At 45.7% G+C, this 21,393-nt stretch overlaps 1 protein-coding gene across 1 annotated transcript in view; it reads left to right on the forward strand.

Moving 5' to 3' along the window:
• The window catches only part of PRPS1 (phosphoribosyl pyrophosphate synthetase 1), a 19,152-nt gene extending 13,153 nt beyond the window's left edge, over positions 1 to 5,999 (forward strand). Inside the window, exons 5-7 of the mRNA XM_007100759.3 lie at positions 2,487 to 2,660; positions 4,743 to 4,902; positions 5,858 to 5,999. Coding sequence (XP_007100821.1) covers positions 2,487 to 2,660; positions 4,743 to 4,902; positions 5,858 to 5,950 — 427 coding nt within the window. The 3' untranslated portion in view covers positions 5,951 to 5,999. The remainder of the gene's footprint in view (positions 1 to 2,486; positions 2,661 to 4,742; positions 4,903 to 5,857) is intronic.
• Positions 6,000 to 21,393: the final 15,394 nt, after the last annotated feature.

Below are 21,393 nucleotides of genomic sequence, written 5' to 3' on the forward strand. Positions count from 1 at the left end.
ATGTATGTATATATATATATATATATATATATATATAGTCTTTTTCAGATTCTTTTCCATTATAGGTTATTACAAGATATTGAGAAGTGACAGTTTTTAAGTACTTGGATGTGCCAGTAGCTAGGACATGGGCTGGATATGGTTTTACTCAGTCCTCTTCTACTGGCCTGAGTCACTACCTGAAAGACAGCAGAGGTGCACGAAATAGTCTGGCATCATGGACTTGACCATAACCCAACAGTGACTCAGTGCTGCAGGGCTAGCAACAGTGCTGTGACCCATCAGGAGGGGGAGGAATTTGGTTTTCTAATGAATGGCACCTGCTATCGAAGCCCATGATAATAGTGAACAAGTAAGCTTTTACGTACCTCCAAACAGTTGGTTAAACCGTTTTGGTCCTTTAGATTAAAATATTAAGCAGGAAGGAAAAGAAAGTGTGGTGATTTTATTTAAGCCAAGCTCTGAACATTCTAAACAAACTGATTGCCAGGGATTGCCAGTTGCGGTGCTTCAGCTCACGTGGTGCAGACTAAGAGCTTTTCATTTCTTTAGCGGCTCACTCGTTAGTAATGCATTCAAGAGCGTGACACATGTTCTTCTTGTTGTGGAAATAGAATGAAGAGCTACAAAACACAGATGATTAGGAAACGCGAATTCAGATCTTTGCAAAAGCCATTCAAATCTTCAATGACTGTTTCTCAACAACCTCTTTATTTCAGGAACTTCAACAGAACTGATAAGCTGAGAGCTTGAGTTCTGTTCTCCAGCCAGATGTATGGCTTTGTGAGTCCCTTGTCGCTAGTTACCATCTGTAATACTAGAGGCGGAGCCTAAAACACATCGCCCTCACGGTGGTTGTCATACTTGTGAAAATCATCTTCCACAGAGACTTAGAAAACAGTCACATTTGAAATAAGTAATCAAGCACGATTTTCTTTCCAAAGTTGGGTACAGAAAAACTGCCTTCAGTAGATGGTTTATTGCTAAATGATTTTGTTTGTTTGTTTATAATTTTCTTTTAGTGATGAAGGATTTTCAAAGTGAATGGCTATCACGTCTGTCTTGGCAAGGTTTTTGGACTAGGTAGAGATTCCTGTGTGATTGTGACTTGCACGTAGTTCTCCCATCAAGGATATAGGGAGTGACATTTTTGAGCCCTTTACACTTTGTCAGTCACTGAGTTTGTTGGCCATTGAGTGTGGACGGTTTGGGATGCTTGAACTAAGTGATCATGCATTTGCCTTGGCTAAATAATCATTCCAAGCAGATTGGTAACTTTTTTTTTTTTGGCTGCGCTGTGTGGCATGTGGGATCCTAGTTCCCCAACCAGGGATCGAACCTGTGCTCCCCACTTTGGGAGTGCAGAGTCTTAACCACTGGACCACCAGGGAAGTCCCAGATTGGTAACTCATGTTGTTATGTGCCCACGCAGTAGGAAAGGAGAGCATAGGGTATGGGTTGTTTAGATCAGGTGTAAATGTTGCCTAGGTTGTGGTCCAAGTCTTGTTTGTTCTTTATTATATGGTCACAGGTTCTCCCTTATTCAGCACAAACTCGAGATATGTGACCATAATCACAAGGAAAATAGGACATAATGCTCTAGTTGGATCAGTATTGCATTAAAAAACAAAACACAAAGCACAGGCCTCTTCAAGCATAAGAAGGATGGCATGGTGGAGCGTGGCCATACGTGTCACTGGGGCACCACAGTCATATACACTGAATGGATTGCTGTTTGAGTGATTACATGATACTTTGTCACCAGAAAGATTTGTTTTCTATCCCACCTTCTAGTCTGGTTTGTATTGCCTTGTAATTTTTAAAAAAAGGAATTCTGTTTTGATTTGGAGGTGCTTTGAGCTGTACAGCAAGATGCCTGGTTTGCCCAGTTAATTGGTAAAACTTTTTTTCTAGCAGTCCTTAAAGGAATTCCCAAGCTTGGTGTCCAGGTACAGTTGACATTGACAGTTGGTGGATCACTGAGGGGAGTGTGATGAGGGCGTGGGCGTTGGAATGGGCTGGGTACTGCTCCTCTCCCAGCAAGTTCAGGTTCACTTCTCACCACATCCGCATGTCAAATTGGGGTGATCTACACTCCCGGCATTAGTTAACCAAGTCATCTCTCTCTCCCCTTTCGCTGCCAGTCTAATAAACGAACATGCCCTAGCATTCATTATACCGCTTCCTGGGACTGGTGAGGGTGTCTGTCTTCCCCTGCGGTAACCCAGAATGAATTGTAATCTAAGTTTGACTAATACATTCATAAACTGCTCTCAGGGTATGGAGGCATTAGTCTATGAAACCCAGTTTGTGATGCCAATCAATTCCGGTTGCTTTCTTCCAACCCTGGGAACTGTTGGGTTTCAAGGAGTCTTCTCCCCCAGAAAACAAGCCCATCCTTTAGTTCCTTTCTTTGTCCTAAGACACACACACGCACACGCACAGGCACACGCACACGTTTTAACTGTGAATACCCTGTGTTGCAGAGTGACCTCAATCGCAGACCGGTTGAATGTGGACTTTGCCTTGATTCACAAAGAACGGAAGAAAGCTAATGAAGTGGACCGCATGGTGCTAGTGGGAGATGTGAAGGACCGGGTGGCCATCCTCGTGGATGACATGGCTGACACTTGTGGTACAATCTGCCACGCAGCTGACAAGTGAGTGGGGCTGGGGGTTAGAAGTAAAAAGCTAACTGCTATCTGAATACCCTAATCCTGCTGATTCTCTTTGGAACTGAATTGAGGAGATGATAACTAGCTTTCTTTTGTCTCCCTAGGCTAAAATTGCAGTGCATGTAAATTGATAAGTATTATTTTTTTCTCTAGATCGTCTTAGTTTTATTTTTTCCTTGTTATTGTGCTAAACTTTATGTAACGTGAAATTTGCTGTTTTAACCATTTTTAAGTGTGCAATTCAGTGGCATTAGTTGCATTCACAATGTTGTGCAACTGTCACCACTATATTTCCAAAATTATCTCATCACTCTAAGTACTCTACTTTTGATAGTTTTTTTAAAAAAGATTTATTATTTATTTATTTATTTATTTAATTTATTTTTGGCTGTGTCGGGTCTTAGTTGCGGCACGCGGGATCTTCGTTGAGGCACATGGGATCTTTTGTTGTAGCACACGGGCTCTTCATTGTGGTGCATGGACTTCTCTCTAGTTGTGGCATGTGGGGTCCAGAGCACATGGGCTCTGTAGTTTGTGGCATGCGGGCTCTAGTTGAGGCGCGTGAGCTCAGTAGTTGTGGCACACAGGCTTAGTTGCCCTGTGGCATGTGGGATCTTAGTTCCCTGACCGGGGATTGAACCCATGTCCCCTGCATTGTAAGGGGGATTCTTTACCACTGGACCACCAGGGATGTCCCTTGATAGTTTTTTAAAACAAGTTAAGGTAAGAAATCCATATGCCTGAGGAGACAAGAAACAGATTCTCATATTTATATTTTACCTAAGCTAGAATCCCTGGCCTTACCTTTTGACGGTTCATTTTCGCTGCTACTACCTTCATTCGTATTCCTTCTCATCATTTGCCTGCACTGTTCTGAATTGCCTTCCCTCTGTTCTCTGCTGCCAGTCACCAGTCTCTTACCTCCCCAGTCCATCTTTCACATTGCCACCCTGCTCGCTTATCTTCCTAAAACTAAGACTAGATTCCCCTCATGCCTCCTTTAAAACCTTAAGTGGCTCCCCAATGCTTATAATCCAAGCCAGTATCGACAGCATTGTTTCTCATAATTTGTTTTTTAAATCTCCAGGTATCCGTGCCTGTACAGTGCCTAGCATATATGTATAATAGATGCTTAAAAAAAAAAAACTTGTGTGCTCTCCTGGTTTGGATCCTGGAGTATACATTTATAAAACTCCTTTTATCATATTAGTAAGTTACTGCTAATTGCTCTTAACAGATCAACACCCTGAACATGGTAAAGTTTCTTTCTTGTTCATGGTATGCTCCAACACAAGTATTCCCCTTTCAGTCCTGTGGCGCTGCATCTTTAACATTTCCATTTTGGCCAGCCGGAAGGGGAAAGGAGCATGGAGGACATCATCCATGGGAGATTTTACAGGCCTCTGTCCACATTTAGATAGCCAGAATTAAGTCACATGGCCACACCTAACTATGCAAGGGAGGCTAGGAAATGTCCAGCTGTGTGCTAGGAAGAAGAGGAGACAGATTTTGTTGAGCATAGCAGTCTGTGCCACAGTCCTTCTACACTAATCCAAACCTATTCAGATAAGTTCTTAGTCTGTTTCTCTCTCCTTGCTATCGACTGAATTGTATCACCCTAAAATTGAGCCCTAACCCCCAGTGTGATGGTGTTTGGAGATGGGACCTTTGGGAGGTTATTAGGTTTAGGTGAGGTCATGAGGGTGGGGCCCCCATGATGATATTGGTGCCCTTATGAGAAGAGACACCAGGGAGCTCCCTCCCAACCCCACCCCCCATTCTCCCTCTTGGTCTATGCACACAAAGAGGTCATGGAAGCATATAGCGAGATGGTGGCCACCAACAAACCAAGAGAAGAGGTCTCAGAATGAAACCTACCTTGCTGACACCTTGATCTTAGACTTCCCAACCTCCAGAAACAAGTGAGAAATAAAATTCTGTTTAAGCCATCCAGTCTGTGGTATTTTGTTATGGCAGCCCAAGTTGACTAAGACATTCTTCTTCCCTAACTCGGATTTTATAGTGACAAGTAAGATTACTCCTAATCAACTCTGCTTTTTCCTCTAGACTTCTCTCAGCTGGAGCCACCAGGGTTTATGCTATCCTGACTCATGGAATCTTTTCTGGCCCAGCCATTTCTCGCATTAATAATGCATGCTTTGAAGCAGTAGTTGTCACCAATACCATACCTCAGGAGGATAAGATGAAGCATTGCTCCAAAATACAGGTGAGGCTGAGACTCTTGCAAAACAAGACTCCACTGAGTATTTAGGAGGTGGTTACATGTGTTGAATTAGGTGTCTGGGTGAGTTGTAAAGATTTCCTCCTTTGCTCTCAAGGCTTAATCATCAGGATCTGTGACCCAAAAGGAAAAAGATCACGTGTCTAAAAATTCAAACAGCTAGACCTAGAATCTCTGGAGGATGGAGCCCAGGATTCTACATTTTAACAGGCTCTCCCAGTGATTGTGATGCACACTCAAGTTTCCAGGTCCATGCTTTACAGTTTGTGTGTATCACTCTTAACTCTCGGCTCCTGCAAACATAATGTGAAACCTTTAAACTGACGGTATGCTCCTTAGAACTTCAGTGTTTCTCAAAGTGTGCTCTGGAAACCACCTAAGTTAATCACCTAGGGTTCTCGTTAAAATGCATATTCCTTTGCTCTATCCAGGGCCTACAAAACCAGAGGTCATGGGACCAGGACTTTAATTTCCCCAGGTAATTGTCAGACAAAGTTTAAGTGCTGTTGCACTAAAAGAACAAGGCCTTGCTTAATTAAAAATATGTACAGTAATCCATTCGCTTTCCATTAGAAATATGGAAATATAATCCACTAGAAATATGTGGAATTGGAGGGTTGATGTCATTCTTAAGGATTTCTTTTTCAGCTTAAATATTCTTTTTTCATTCCTAAGAATTTTTAAATGCCAACTTACCACCATCTTGGTGAGTCTGAGTCAGAGTTTTTCCTCCATAAGCATTTTGACTCTTTCCCAAGTGGTTGGTTATATTTAAAATGTGGGTATGAAGAGCAGCTGGCTGTGGGCTCCCTTGGTGAAACAGCACAGTGCATCAGTCTTAAGAGGAAGGACCCTCATCGGGCTGCTCATCAGTGTCTGCAAACTGGCCAGTCATCTCTGTCTGTATGATACTAACCTGATGTTTGCCTTGCCCTCCTAGGTGATCGACATCTCCATGATCCTTGCAGAAGCCATCAGGAGAACTCACAATGGGGAATCTGTCTCCTACCTGTTCAGCCATGTCCCTTTATAATAGAATAAGTTCTGAGGCTTTTAAAAAATAAAGTGAGTCCCGCCCCTTATTTTCCTTTGGTATTTGATGAAAAATCCAGCAGAAGACCCAGCTTGTTACAGTGTAGTTTTCTACATCCCACATCAGGTATATGAGTGTTTCTCCTACATTAGAGAAAGATTGAGATTAACTGCTGGGATTTCCTACCTGTATTGTCTCGTCCTGGCTTCTTTGATCCTGTGAGCCTTGCAGCTTTAACTACAGCTCAGCTGCTACAAGATGTCAGACTTTGGAAAAAGTTGTGTAAGGGAGTCTGAATGTGTTTGGGGAAGGTCAGACTACTTTGCATGTGAATGCTTCAGCGCCGCCCCCCCCCCGCACCCCCAAACTTGTGACAAGTTCTCTAAAGTCTGTACTAAATTCCAGCATGAGCCTGGGGCAGCCTGAACCCAGCTCTGGTTGCTGAGCCCCTCTAAGGCTGGAACAGCTCTAGGGCAGGAGCCTGAGGGGAGGCAACCCACCATGCAACAAATGCTTCTTGGGAGGAAAAAGCCTGATCCATCACCCTTTGCTTGGATTCTGTCACTTGGATTCTCCTTTGTCCCTGTTCCTTTCCATTTGGCCTGAGCTTCTTTTCCTGGCCAAATATCAACTTGGTCCCAAGTGATCATTGTGCCATAGTCTTCTGGAAAGCAAACTCGCTTCCTACTATATAATCTATAACAATTTACATGAGATTATTTCGCTGTAGCTTAATCTTCCTTAGCCCACTACCACTGCGGTAGTAGGTTTTAGGTGGTGTTGTAGTGCCTTTTGATTAATTTAAGTGTTTAATTGTCATCTTTCTTCCTTGGATCTATTTGACCTCTCAGATGACCTGCGATTTGTTAAAAAGATTGATGTCACTGTCTCTTGTAGAAGAAACTAATAAAGTTTCTGTTTGATTGTGGGTCTATATCTGTACTGATCTCTCTGCCAAAGCTTTGGTTTAGGTGTCTTGGCTGCCCAATGATAGCTCTTACTTCTTTGTTTCCGAGCTATTAACTGCATTGAGTAGACACGGCAGCGGTTTTATTCAACTGTAAGACCTTAAGCTGTCTGGGGTTAACTAAGAACTAGATGTAGTGTAATTCTGTGCATTATACCTGAATTACAGGCTGTATAATGCCTGTTGGATCTCCGGTTCTTATTCCTGGTGATAGGAATTAGGTATTTTCTCAGAGGAAGAGAGTAGTTTCTACAATTTATTCATTTTGAGCCAATTTTGCCAAAAGTGGTAAGACTTCCCTCCATCAGTAGTTGACACACATTTAGCATTTAATTTCAGCCCTTCTAATTATAACGCATTCCAAAATGTTAAGTGAGTTTCTTTTTGCATCGTCAAATAAGGACACTGACTTTTTGGGTTGCTAAATGCTTCTGGAGCTTTGTGAAGAGTGCTCCCTTGTCTTTGAAGCCTGGTTCTGCTTTTGTTTTTGCTTTATGTTGAATATTGGGATATTTACAATGATCTTTTGAAAAAAGTGATTGAAAAGGGACTGAATTGAGCTATGAAATGTGTTCTTTTGACCCTCTAGCCCTCTTTCACTTCAAATCTTTGCTCTGGGAGAAGCTGACATGGAGCACTGATGCTATAACTTGCTGATTCTGCTATTTCCTGAAGTATTGGGTCAGTCGATCAGGGCTTGCCATGTCAGAATATTTTGACATCAGACCTGTACTCTGGGCCCCCCTGGGCAAAATCCAGTTCCTAGGATGAGGTTTTGAGGCCCTCGAGAAAGGCCCTCAGTCCCCATCTTTGATCCCTATATGCCTGGGGAGAAGGTCAAGATTCAATTCCCTGTGACACCCAGTAAAGTGCCCTAAGTACCACCGAGGCCGTTCTTTTTCTCTCCAGTGGGAGAGACCCAAGTGTGCTGGATGGCAAGTGATTCTTGACTGGGGAACAGTAGCAGGAACAGAGCTGGAGGGGCTGGGGAGGAGGCACAAAAGCTGGAGTTGCAGGGAGAGCACAGTTGAAAGGAAAGAGCTACGTAACTGCTTCTGAGCAAAAGGCATCACCAGGTTCGATTTCCCATATTCCCTAACCTCCCCTTACCCTCAGAACTGGAGAAAAGGAGACTCCTTGGACCAAGGCTGAGCTGTGCAACCCTCAAACCTAGTGCCTTTATCAGAGGTTTCTTTCATCTCAAGTTGGGGCTTTCCATGTTTGGAATAAAAGCGTTTTCTGCTCAAAAGTTTACTTAGCTTGCCCATTAATAGCATGTAGCCCTTAACCTGAGGGTTATTAGAATCATGGAAAACTTGAAATTTTAAAAAGGGAATCGTTGTCTCCCCTATTGACCTGCCCTCCTACCAACCTCCCTCTTACTAGCTCTTGGGTGGGGCGAGGGGGATGAGGCCTCCGAAAAGGAGTCAGGTTATTGGTGGCACCTCCCCAGCAACTTTTAAGGTGAGGACGGGGGAAGAAAGCTCTGCACTGCCGCCCCGGGGCCCACCACTCGGACTGGAGACCACTGAGTGGGTAAGTGCCCTGTTTGCAAAAAGAGCCATTACGTTCAGTCAGGAGGTAGAGCCAGCCCCCAGCCTCGCCTTAGTCTGCACCTCCAGCCTTGAGATGGCTGGCTCTTCAGTTGATTGGATCCTGCAGCCCTGAGCCCCAGTCTCCTCTGCTTCTGGTTTTCCCTTGCCCTGCCTTTGCCAGGGATTCACTTCCATTACCCTGACAAGGCCTTTTGCGACCAGTGCATTACAGAACCAAAAGAGATTATAGGAGGGCCCTGGGTCTATGGAGTCCTCTACGGAGGCCAAAGCATCCCGCCACCCCGGATCACGAGGTAACTGAGGTCACCAGGGTCATCTGTGCTGCCCTCCTCTCGGAGCTGCAAGTGGGAGAGGCGGGGGATTGGAATTCACACAGCCATACGGTGGGAACACACTGAAGTTAATTCACACCTCATTTCCAGGCTGAGGCTTGACCGATCATGTGCCTGTTAGTCATTTGCTGCCTCTTGCCAACAGCCGGCAACAGTAAGGCTGTTCTAAAAGGCTCAGCCTTTTGCACGTGCTTATCCAAAAGCACACTCGGTGGTGTCCCTCCCCTCAGAACCAGTCATTGGCCCCTGGACACTCCTGCCTGAAACAGGTTCTGTCTTGACGGTCATGGTTGAAAGGCAATGGAGCTACAGCTAAAGACGCCCCCTGCTGCTATATTCTTTCGCCAGGTTTTGAAGCCTGTTTTGTAGATCTTTTTTTGCTAGTCTCACACTCCTTGTTTAAGAATAAAGCAAATTCTCCAAATTATGACAGATGAGGCTTGATGTTCCGTAGAATCTTGCTTGGTTCAAATATTTCTTCTAAATCACCTTTTCCAAAGTCTTGGCCGGACAGTGGCAAGGGAGCTAAGATGTTAACGGGCATATTCGGATCCCTTGTACTAAACACACGTCGGGGTTAGGATCCATCAGGCCTTGCCATTGGTTCTCGGGTTGCTCTTCTGGGATGTTTCTGCCGGGACAGGTAATGTTAGCTGCCTCAGAAGAAAACCTTTGTGCTATTAAGAAAAACCTGTGTTAGGAAAACTATTATTTCAGGGAGAAGATTGAATGTGAGGCCAGATGTTAGTTTTCAAATCTCAAGGAAATTCCAGCGTAAAGTCAGTTTCTGAGGGTTTGCCTTAAGTCTGATCACTAGAAGACTGATCTGTGGTCACATTTGGTGCATTTGGATGGGGGTGAGCTCACTGTTTATTTGGGTTGGGGGAGCATGCCACCTGGCTTGTGAGATCTTAGTTCCCCAACCAGGGATTGAACCCATGCCCCAGCACTGAAACTGCCGAGTCCTAACCACTGGACCGCCAGGAATTCCCGTGAGTGTATATTATTGAGAAGCGTTGAAATGGAGGGTGAGGGATACAGAGGGTGATACGAAGAAGAAGCGATGGTTCTTTCCTTAAAGCTTTCAGGAAGTTGAATTGGCCCCAGAAGACCCGTGGTAATGATGGTTGAGTAGCTGCTCTACACGGCCTCTAAGATTGCAAAGGTAAAGGGTTTGCAGGGACTGGACAGGTCCCCACTGCCTCACCCTTCCTGAGGCTGCTTTCCTGTCTCAGCACTGAGGGCCTGGCCACCACCTTCCATCCCTCCCCCCCCCCGCTCTCCTGTCTGGATGCCCTTAGCCTTTGATGTTCCTAAGGACATTGATCTTGCCATGAAGTTCCTTAGGCCCTCTGTTCTTGAGCACGTTGCCTTGGTGTTTAGCTTGCAGAGTGAAAGGGAAGGAGACACAGAGCGGCAGGGTAACTTTTTCCATCCCAACCCTTGGTAAACTTACCCGCCCCAGAGCCTCAGAAACCTGGCTGGCTCCTCTTCCAGCTGAGTCCACGTGGTGTGATCCCCTTTGCTGCTGACCTGTTGTACGCCCCTTGGTGACAGCTCACTGCCCCCACCCCATGTCTGGAGGGAGACCAAGACCAGCCACCAGAGTTGGACTCTTCCCCATCTTTCCCTTTCTCCAAGCTCTTTTCCCCAGTATGTTTCTCCAAAAGCTCAGTGGCCAACTATAAAATTAAAAACCGGGAGGGGAAGGCTCTTTTTGAAGCAAAAATTTCTGAAGCCCTGCAGAGTGACAAGAGGCCTCTCTCCCATTCCTCTCCATCCTGCGTTGTTTTTTCAAATGGCTCAATTCTATGTTCTCCAAGTTCACCTCCACACTTGGCGTGTCCACTTGCCGCTGCAGCCGGGTCTCGTTGCTTCTTCACCCATAACAGTTGCCATGAGCTCACTCACATCTTGGGGTTTTGATTCAGGGTAAGTCCCCTACATACGAACAAGTTCTGTTCCAAGAGCGTGTTCGTAAGTCCAATTTATTCATAAGTCCAACAAAGTTAGCCTAGGTACCCAACTAACACAATTGGCTGTATAGTACTGTACTGTAATAGGTTTATAATAATTTTCACACAAATAATGCATAAAAAACAAACAAAAAAAGTAAACATTTAAAAAAATTAATGATCAAAGTTTATTATTATTAAAACATTTAAAAAAATTAATTATTTATTTTTGGCTGTGTTGGGTCTTCGTTTCTGTGCGAGGGCTTTCTCTAGTTGCGGCGAGCGGGAGCCACTCTTCATCGCGGTGCACGGGCCTCTCACTGTCGCGGCCTTTCTTGTTGCGGAGCACAGGCTCCAGAAGCGCAGGCTCAGTAGTTGGGGCTCACGGGCCCAGTTGCTCCGCGTCATGTGGGATCTTCCCAGACCAGGGCTCGAACCCGTGTCCCCTGCATTGGCAGGCAGATTCTCAACCACTGTGCCACCAGGGAAACCCAAGAAAACATTTAAAATCTTACACTACAGTACCTTGAAAAGTACAGTAGTACGGTACAGCAGCTGGCACACAGGGGCTGGCACCGAGTGAACAGGCAAGAAGAGTTACTGACTGGAGGAGGGGGAGGAGGTGGGAGATGCTAGAGGTGAAGGATCATCAGCAATAGGAGACGGAGGACAAGCTGCAATTTCACTCACCCCTGACGTGGATGGCACAGGTTCTGGTTCCTTGCTGGATTCAAGTCTATCTACCCTCTTGAAAAAACGGTCCAGTGATGTCTGGGTAGTACTGTACCGGCTACGTCACTGCTGCTTTTACACTTCTTCCGGACATCCTGGGCTTGAAATAAAGATACTGTACTACTGTACTCTATACAGTACTGTACGGGAAAGTACACAAAAGCACAACCACTTGTAGAGGATGCACGCACGTGACAGTGGACGCCAGACGTGAACTAACGTGACTGGACATGTGAACGCACATTCGCATCTTTGAAAGTTCGCAACTTAAAGGTTCGTATGTAGGGGACTTACTGTGAAACAAACAGGGCAGCCAGGCTTGTCCATTTCACCCGGGCGCTACACAGCAGAGGTTCTCTGTATGTAAGCCAGCCTGGAGCGCCCCCACCCAACTGTAGCCCTCATCCTCAAAGTTCTTGGGGTAGGGCCTCTGATGACACAGTGGGTGGGGACTTAGTGCGCCGGAGGGGCTGCGGCGAGGCAGGGGAGGAGCACGATGAGAGGAGGTCTGCTGCAGCCCAGATGAGGACCCTTCCCCCTCCCATGGTTTTCCTGCAGCCACCAACCACGGGGCCTGTCACTACTGTCCGAATGCCACCAGGGGGAGCCAAGCGGGCTGGAGGGAAGGGAGACCTGCTCAGGGCTCTAAGCACCTGCCAGAACTCCAGGCCCCCTCTTCCCTTTTATGTCCCCAGCAGTCAGGGTGACAACGTGGTGCCCAATTCCCACTCATTCAGCAGACAGGAAAGTGCACACAGTGTAAGCGCATTCCAAGTGCTGTGCTAGATGCTAGGAACGCAGCGGAAACTGACTTGGTTCTCTACCCGAGGCACTCGTCTAGAGGGCGAAACAGGACATTACAACTTGGTGTGATGGGAACTATGATGAGGGAAGAGCAAAGGGCGCTAGGAGCACAGGAGGGGCACCTGAGCCAGTGGTGGAAGTCAGGGAAGGCTTCCTCGTGAAAATTATTTTGACTCAAAGCAGTTGATTACAAGTTGGCCAAAGGGGGACTGGGAAGAAGGGTGTTTCAGGCGAACAGAATAGCATGTGCTTACCTGGACATCCAAAAGAACGCAGCTGGTGTGTGCGTGTGTGTGTGTGTGTGTGTGTGTGTGTGTTTAGGGGTAAGATGGGGAGCCGTGATGAGGAACGGGGATGGTGAGACCAGACCATGAAGGATCTTATAAGTAGAATGACCGGACGCCTACTGTCCCAGGGTACGTATTAATAGCACGCCCTTACACACTGTCCTGGTGTGGTTAACTGAGGACCCTATCATACAGTACCCTACTTGTAAGACATGCTTAGGAGTGTGAACTTTATCCTAGGAGCAGAGAGAAGCCACTGAAAGTTTTAAGCAGGGTATTGACGGGATAAGATCCACACAGTTAAAATAGACTGGCAGCATGTGAAGAATGGATCAGGTGAGGGTGACTGTGGAGGAAGGAGATCAGTTACAGGGCCGTGCAGTTGTCCGAGGGAGAGATGAGGGCGGCCAGGGCGAGAGAAGTGCTGGTAGAGAGAAGACCAATCTGCAATATATTTGGCAGGAAAGTGCAACAGAACTTGGTGATTTATTTATTTATTTATTTATTTTTTGCGGTGCGCGGGCCTCTCACTGCTGTGGCCTCTCCCGTCGCGGAGCGCAGGCTCCGGACGCGCAGGCTCAGCGGCCACGGCTCACGGGCCCAGCCGCTCCACGGCCTGTGGGATCCTCCCGGACCGGGGCACGAACCCGTGTCCCCTGCATGGGCAGGCGGACTCTCAACCACTGCGCCACCAGGGAAGCCCCAGGGAAGCCCCTTTGGTGATGTTTTGATGCATGGGTCGAGGGAGAAGGAGGGGGTCCAGGACAACTTCCATTTTTCTGGCTTGAGTGTCTGGTGGATGCTGGTACTGTGGAGGATGGGGCGTGATGCTGAAGTTCAGCTGAGGAACTGCTAAGTTTAAGGTGCCTGGGGGAGGGCCCAACGGGCAGCCGTTGCTGCCAGCGGAGAGGTTGTGGTCATCAATACATTTCTGCCCAAATGCCCTCTCCAGATACTCAGGAGGCAGTGGGGCTGTAAACCGGGCCAGCCTTAAGTACGCTGGGTGTTTGAATCCAAAGGATAAGGAAAAGTGGGGGGAAGTTGTGGAATGGGAGGAAAGCCAAGGAACAATGAAGAAAGGTAAAAAGTGTTTTAAACGCACAACATAAAAATCTGGATTATAGGTTATCTAAAGGAGAACGATAAATAGAAGCCAACAAAGAAGCCTCTAAACGAAAGAACTGTGGATATTTAAAAAATTAGAGACAGTTGACAATAGCATTATAGACAATATAATAGACGTGTGTAAAAAGCCTTAACCTGTAATCTGCCGTCCCATGACAGTGATGATTATTTTGGTGTATTTGGGAGGTACGCATGAGTGAAACATGAGCAGCAACAGCAGGTTAACTAAAGAAAGTCTATGGTAACAGTTTAACAGGGTCCAAGGCCAGATTTAGAAGGCTACATCAGCAACCCGGCTAGGGAATGGCATCAGGGACTCACTGAAAGCGGGGGGCAAGGGCTTCAGAGCCTTGTGCCCACACTGAACGGAATCCCTATGTTTTTCTTCTTAATTAAAATGTCTATTTTGAGATGATTCTAGATTCCCACGCAGTTGTGGAAAAGTAATTCAAAGAGATCCCATATGCCCTTTGCCCACTTTCTCCCAATAGTCACATCTTGCAGAACTGGAGTGTAATATACAACCAGAATCAATCAATATATTGATACAAGCAAGATACAAACAGTGCCATCACCACCAGCCACTTCCCGCCCACCCCCGCCCCCTCCTTAATCCCTGGCAACTACCAATCTGTTCTTCATTTCTATCATTTTGTCATTTCACGAATGTTATATAAATAGAATCATACAGCACGTCACCTTTTGGGATAGTTATCAATAGTTTGTTCCGTGGTATATATGTACAGTTCAACCATTCACCCATCGAAGGACATATGTATTTCCAGTTTGGGGCTGTTAAGAATAAAACTGCTATGAACATTCATGTACAGGTTTTTGTGTGAACACAAGTTTTTATTTCTCTGGGATAAATGCCCAGAAACACAGTTGCTGAGTCATATGGTGGTTGCATGTTTAGTTTTTTTTAGAAACTGCCAAACTGGTTTCCACGGTGGCTGCATCATTTCGCATTCCCAGCAGCAGTGTAGGAATGGTCCACTTTCTCCGCATCCTCGCCAGCCTTTGGTGGTATCACCGTTTGGTTTTTGGCTTTTGTTTACACACCTCTGACAGGTGTGTAGTGATGCCTCCTGGTTTTCGTTTGTGTTTCCCTAATGGCTGATGATATTGAACATCTTTTCTTGTGCTTATTTGCCATCCTGAGATCCTCTTTGCTGTAGTGTCCGATCAAATCTTTTTGGATCTTTTCTAAGCCTTCTGTTTCAGCTGGCTCCCTCTGACGTGGCTCCAGCACAGAAAGGGGGGGGGATAGGGCGCCACCGCAGGACTGCCAGCTGGGGGTCGAAATACAGGTCACCACTCAGCCTCCACTGACAACCAAGTAGGGAGCCTCCCCGTTACTGGTGGGCAGGATTCGGAGTTCCAGCCTCCACTGATACCTCCTGGCTGGGAGGGGTAGGAGTTCCTCGTTACTGCTCCCCACATGGCCTCCACTGACATCATAGGGTGGGAAGGGTGTGTCTCCATTACTGCTGGGTGACAGAGAAAGTCTTAGCTCTCTACTAGAGCTTTTTTTTTTTTTTAATTTATTTTTGGCTGCATTGGGTCTTTGTTGCAGTGCGGCGGGCTTCTCATTGCGGTGGCTTCTCTTGTTGTGGAGCACGGGCTCTAGGCACCCAGGCTTCAGTAGTTGTGGCATGCGGGCTCAGTAGTTGTGGTTTGCGGGCTCCAGAGCGCAGGCTCAGTAGTTGTGGCGCACGGGCTTAGTTGCTCCGCGGCATGTGGGATCTTCCCAGACCAGGGCTCGAACCCGCGTCCCCCGCATTGGCAGGCGGATTCTTAACTACTGTGTCACCAGGGAAGCCCTACTAGAGCTTCTGACACCACCCAGCCAGGAAGGGAAGGGTAGCTGCATTACCGCCTTGTGGGTGTGGAAGTCCTTGGTCCCCACATGGTCTCCACTGATGCCTGAGGAGGGACCACATTACCGCCCAGTGAGGATGAAAATACAGATGCCTCCTCTGCCTCCTCTCCCTCCCCGTCTGGCAGGAGACTCGGGTGGGAGCTTGGGGGCCTGAAGTCTCTGCTCCCCCCTCGGCCTTTGCTGGTAGCGATGGGGCCACAGTTTTTCCTGTGGTGTTTAGCAACAGTAGAGAGATTCATATCTAAAATGTTCTGTCTTCCTAGGCTGCCCCTTTCCTAGAGAGAGACGACTTTTGCTGGGGCTTTCTACCCTGCAACCATTAGCCTTTCCAGGTTGTCAGCTTCTTCAGCCCAAAGTCTGCAAAAATGAGGCAAGAAGAAAACTCAGGGAACTCACCACCATGTCGTTCCTTAAGTCCAAAAAACCCTAGCCTGCCTGCCTTCTCCACCTTTCAGAGTCTCCTGTGGTTGTTTCATACCTACTCTCCAGAGTTTTCAGATGTACTTAGCAGAAGGAATCGGCAAAAGTACGTCTACACCATCTGCCCAGACCTCCTTTTGCTTTTGAAAAAAACACAACTTTGTATTGACGAATAACATCGGAAAGTGTGCAATTCATAAGTTTACAGCTCAATGAATTTTCACACACTGGACACACCTAACACCTAGATCAAAGCAACAGAGCATTACCAGCACTTCATGAGTCCACTCATGGCCCTTCTCAGCCACACTTTCCACACTGGAGTAGCTACTGCCTCTGTGGCTCTTACCTGGCTAGCCCAGCAGAAGGGCAGCAACAGCTGGAGATCCACTCTGCCTGGCTTGTAGCCCCCACCCCCCTCTCTCTCTCTCACGCGCGCGCGCGTGTGTATGCCTCCTCACGCGCAGGCTGGTGGGGTTTTGCACACAACTCTGTCCATCTGACCTCCTTGCCTAGGCACCTTAGGTCTGCAAGTTCTTCACAGACCTGAGTTCAAATTTGAGTTCCATTACTTACCCAAAGTTCAGTGTAGTGGCTAAGAACATGGGCATTGGAGGCAAACCTGAGTTCAAATCCCAGCTCTCCCACTTGTCAGCTGTGTGCTCCAGAAAAGGGTAATAACAGTAGGCCCTTACGTGGTGCTGTGAGGATTAAATGAAACAACTCATGTGAAGTGCTTAGAAAAGCACTTGACACACAAGCCAACCCTCAATCAATGTAGGTATTACCACGGTTAGTATTAGCACTTGTGTGAATCTTAAGGGATATCAATTATGTCAAGTGCCCGATACAGTCCCTGACACTCGGTAAGTGTTAGCTCTCCTCCTTCCTGCCTGCAGGGGAACACTAAGGAGTTGGTACCTATTGTAATTTTGTTCTCATGGGTCAGAGGAAGAGAGGGAAAAGCTTCAGTGGGGAGAGTAGCTGTGCTGTGCGGCCCTCCCCAGGGCCTCCTGGGAATATGCATCGGGCCCCCTTGTGACAGACCTCCTCCCCAGTGCCTCCCTTCTTGCCCTGACTCCAGACTCTTCTCAGTGAAGGCCTGGATGGAACAGCAGGCAATGTTCGTGGCAAAGCCAGCCCCCTCTCCACAGGTTGAGGTCTGCCTGGCCCCCCAGCTCTGACACTATTGTACTTCCTTCTTAATATGGCAGAGCAAAGGCCCTGGAGGGTTCCGGGCCAGTACAACTCCATGTCCTAGCTTGGTCCCTGTGAGTCCTTTCCTTTCTCTGGCAAATGGTACTGGCCGCATGCCCAGGCCTGCCTCGGTGAAGTCCCAAGGTGTCTCCCAGCACCCCAATCTGGGGGTTAAGGAGAGAGCGTGTCAATAAATAACCAAAATGTAGTCTGACATAACCTTCATTTTCAAACTATGTCACTACACATTCCTGTGAGGAGAGAAGGAAAGAGTATCGTGAAGTTGAACAGAGCTAGGGCATTAGAGCTCCCCAAAGTTTGGGGATCAGCTACTGTAATACCTGAATGTAATTTATGAACTCCTGCTCTGCCTTGTTCCAGTGCAGAGATCTGCTACAGCCTCTGGATTTATGGCATTGCCCTTCTCTCTGCAGACAGCAGAGGGCCTCACTAGCACAAACTCAATGTCACTGACAAATATATGGGAAGGGATGTTTGCCAAGGTTCTAGAAGCAAAGTAAAACTTTAACAGAAATGTGCAAGAAAATTGGCTGTTGGGCTTAATTCCCTTAAAAAAGAAAAAAAGGATTTTCTGAGTTAATAGGGGTTAAGGAGAACCTTCTTATTGTTCCACTCCATGTGGTTGAAAATTCATCCGAAATCCACAAGTTGTCTTCACTGCCTCAATTAGGAATAGGGATCCTGGGTAGGGTTGCCAGATTTAGAAAGTAAAAATACAGGATGTTAAATAACAACCCTTGACATTTCGTTGTTTCTTTTTTAAATACGACTCTGAAAGCTGGAGAGAGGAAGGCAGAGGAGCTAGGGAGCCCAGGACCTGAGGAAAAGCATAGTGGTGAGTTCCTTGGGTGTCCTTTGTTTGTTTGTTTGTTTGTTTAAAATAGCTTTTATGTCCCAACAATTCATTGGGTTTCCTTTTTGTCTCATATATGCTGGACTTGGTGCTGGGGAGGAAGGCAATCCAGAAGTGCCAGTGGGCACAGACAAAAAAAGCCCTTACAAAACCCAGCTCTCTCTAGGCAAAGGAACAGGAAAGAGACAGCCTGAGACAGAAAACTTTCAGATAAAAACTGCTCTACAGCAACCAAACACCACAAAGAAAAGGGAAGACCTAGTGAGACGCCACAATTGCAGGCCATAAGGAGGTGTCCCAACACGCCCCCCCCCCACACACACACAGCAGGGTGGTTTCATGAAAGACCTAGCATGGGGCCGGGGCTTTCACTGCCACCAGACCATAAGGAGGTCCTTCACCCCATGGTGCCAATGGAGATACCCCCTCCCCTCCCAGTGCAGGCCTAGTGGGGAGCCTGACCTCCCACTCCTACCTGGCCTCTGGATGTCAGTGGAGCCTGAGTGGGGACCTTGTCCTCCTTCTCCCAGCAACATGGTGTCTGAGCAGGTTGACTGAAACAGAAGGTTTAAATGAGATCCAGAATCTCCTAATACCCCAAATGTGCAAAGTGCAATAAAAAATGACTCATCTTTCCAAGAGCCAGGAAGATCTCAAACTGATTGAAAAGTGACCGTCAACAGACGCCAACACCAGGAGGATGGAGATGTTAGAATTATCTGATAAAGATTTTAAAGCAGCCATCATGAAAGCGCTTCTATGAGCAAATATGAACACGCTCGAAACAAATTAAAAAATAGTAAGTCTCAGCAAAGAAATAGAGACATAAAGAGACAATTGGAAATTTCAGCACTGAAAAATACCAAAACCTCAAAGGATGGGCTCAACAGCAGAGCGCAGGGGCCAGAGAGAAAGTGTCAGCACACTCCAACATAGAACAATAGACATGACCCATTCTGAACATCAAAGAGAAAGTAGATGGAAATGGAAAAAAATAAAGAACAGAACCTTGAGGACTTGTGCGACTACAATAACGAAAATCTAACATTCGTGACATTGGAGTTCTGGAAGGAAACGAGAAAGAGGACGGGGCTAAAAAGGTACTAGAAGAAATAATGGCTGTAAACTTTCTAAATTTGGCAGAAAACACAAACCCACAGATTCAAGAAGCTGGGTGAACCCCAATCAGGATAAACCCCAATATAATCCACACCCAAACACATCATAGTCACACTTCTAAAAACCAAAGACAGAAAAAGTCTTAAAGACAGGGAGGGAGAATTGGGATTGACATATATACACTCTTGATACTGTGTATAAAACAGATAACTAGTGAGAACCTACTGTATAGCACAGGGAACTCTACTCCATGCTCTGTGGTGACCTAAATGGGAAGAAAATCCAAAAAAGAGGGGGTATGCATATACATATAAAAATTAATTTTAAAAAAATAAAACACAGGGAGGGAGAAACACCACCTTACCCATAGAGGGAAATCAATTCAAATAACAGCAGATTTCTCATCAGAAACCATGGGGGCCAGGAGGCAGTGCTGAAAGAAAAGAAATGTCAACCCAGAATCCAGCGCAAATATCCTTCAGGATTCAAGGTGAAGAATCAAGGCGTTCTTAGATGAAGGAAAATTAAGGACAATTTGTCACCAGCAGACCTACTCGGAAAGAATGAATGACTAAAGGAAATTCTCTAAATAGAAAGGAGTCGATTAAAGAAGGAATAGAATCATATAACATCAGAAAAAAGGAAAGAACACGGTAAGCAAAAACATGGGTAAATACAATAGGCTTTCTTTCTCCTCTTGAGTTTTCTAAATTATGTTTGATGATTGAAGCAAAACTGGTAACCCTGTCTGATGTGGTTCTCAATGTATGTAGAAGTGATATTTAAGACAATTACATGCTTATAAACTATACTTTAATAAAGCTAGAAAAAAATGTAAGAAAATAAGAAAACAGCCCACTATATTATAAATGATGGAGTGAAAAAGGAGATAAGATTTCTATACTTCACTCAAACCGGAAAAATGTCGATACCAGTAGGCTGTGATAAGTTACGTGCATATTATATAATGCTTAGAGCAACCACTAGAAAAGTTATGCAAAGAGATACACACCAAAGCACTATAGATAATTAAAATAGAATTCTAAAAATGGTACAAGTAACCCACAGGAAGTTGGAAAAAGAAAACAAAGAAACAAAAAACAGAACGAATAGGAAACAAACAATAAAATGGTGGTCTCGGTCTCCAGAATATATAGCAAATAATCCCATTTGATGTAGATGGTTTAAATACACCAAAAGTCTTAGAGTTACACAGTAGATTAAAAAACATGAAAAGAATACTGGATGGATGTTAACTAGATTTGTTGTGGTGATCATTCTGAAATATATACATGTAGTGAATCATATTGCTTACCTGAAACTAATATAATGTTATCTGTCAATTCTATCTGCACTTTTAAAAAGTTAAAAAAGAATACTGGATGGCCAGCTAAATTTGAATTTCAGAAAGAAATGAATCATTTTTGTAGTGTAAGTATGTCCCATGCAACTGCTATTTTAAGTTCCCCATAGCTGCTTGTTTTCTTCCCAATTTGCTCACCTCTCCTACAAAAATCAATAGTCCAAAGAAAAATAAGCAGTTTAACTCAGGTCTCTTCTCCAAGGAAACCTAGTTGATTGTCTATGAGGTAGATTTCTCTCACAAGATTATTGTGTGGATTAGGCGAGCTAATCGAAATGAAAGCCCTTAGCACCCAGGAGTTGCTCAATAAATATTATTAGCTTCTTTCCTTAAACATCAAGGAGAACTTCCCAACATCCTGGGCCTGTCTGTGGCTCAGAGATAAAACCCAGCTGACCCTCTGAACTCTGAATGTCATTATTATTTTAGTAACGAATGCTTTCATTGAAAAGATAAGACATGGTTAACAAAAATCCAGGCAGTACAAAATGGTATACGATGAAAAGGAAGTCTCTCCTAACCCAGCCACAGCCCTCCACTTCCTCTCCCTAGAGGCAACCGCTGTTACCAATGTATGCTTCCAGAGGAGCTCTATGCATATGTATGCCTATATATAACCCTCTTTTTTCCCACCAGTGTGAACATACTAGCCGCACTGTTCTGCACCTTCACACGCTATTTTTAGCATCTAATTGCCTGGCTGCAGTGGGATACAGGCGGCCGATCCTGAGGGTCCTTATGAAAAACAGCCCTTTGAAACTTGTTGCTACCGCTGTTGTAAGGATGTCGTCAAGGATGTCGTTCATTGTATCCCACAACATCCTCTCTGA

The sequence above is a fragment of the Physeter macrocephalus genome, chromosome 21 (genome assembly GCF_002837175.3).
Source record: "Physeter macrocephalus isolate SW-GA chromosome 21, ASM283717v5, whole genome shotgun sequence".
NCBI classification, from domain to species: Eukaryota; Metazoa; Chordata; class Mammalia; order Artiodactyla; family Physeteridae; genus Physeter; species Physeter macrocephalus.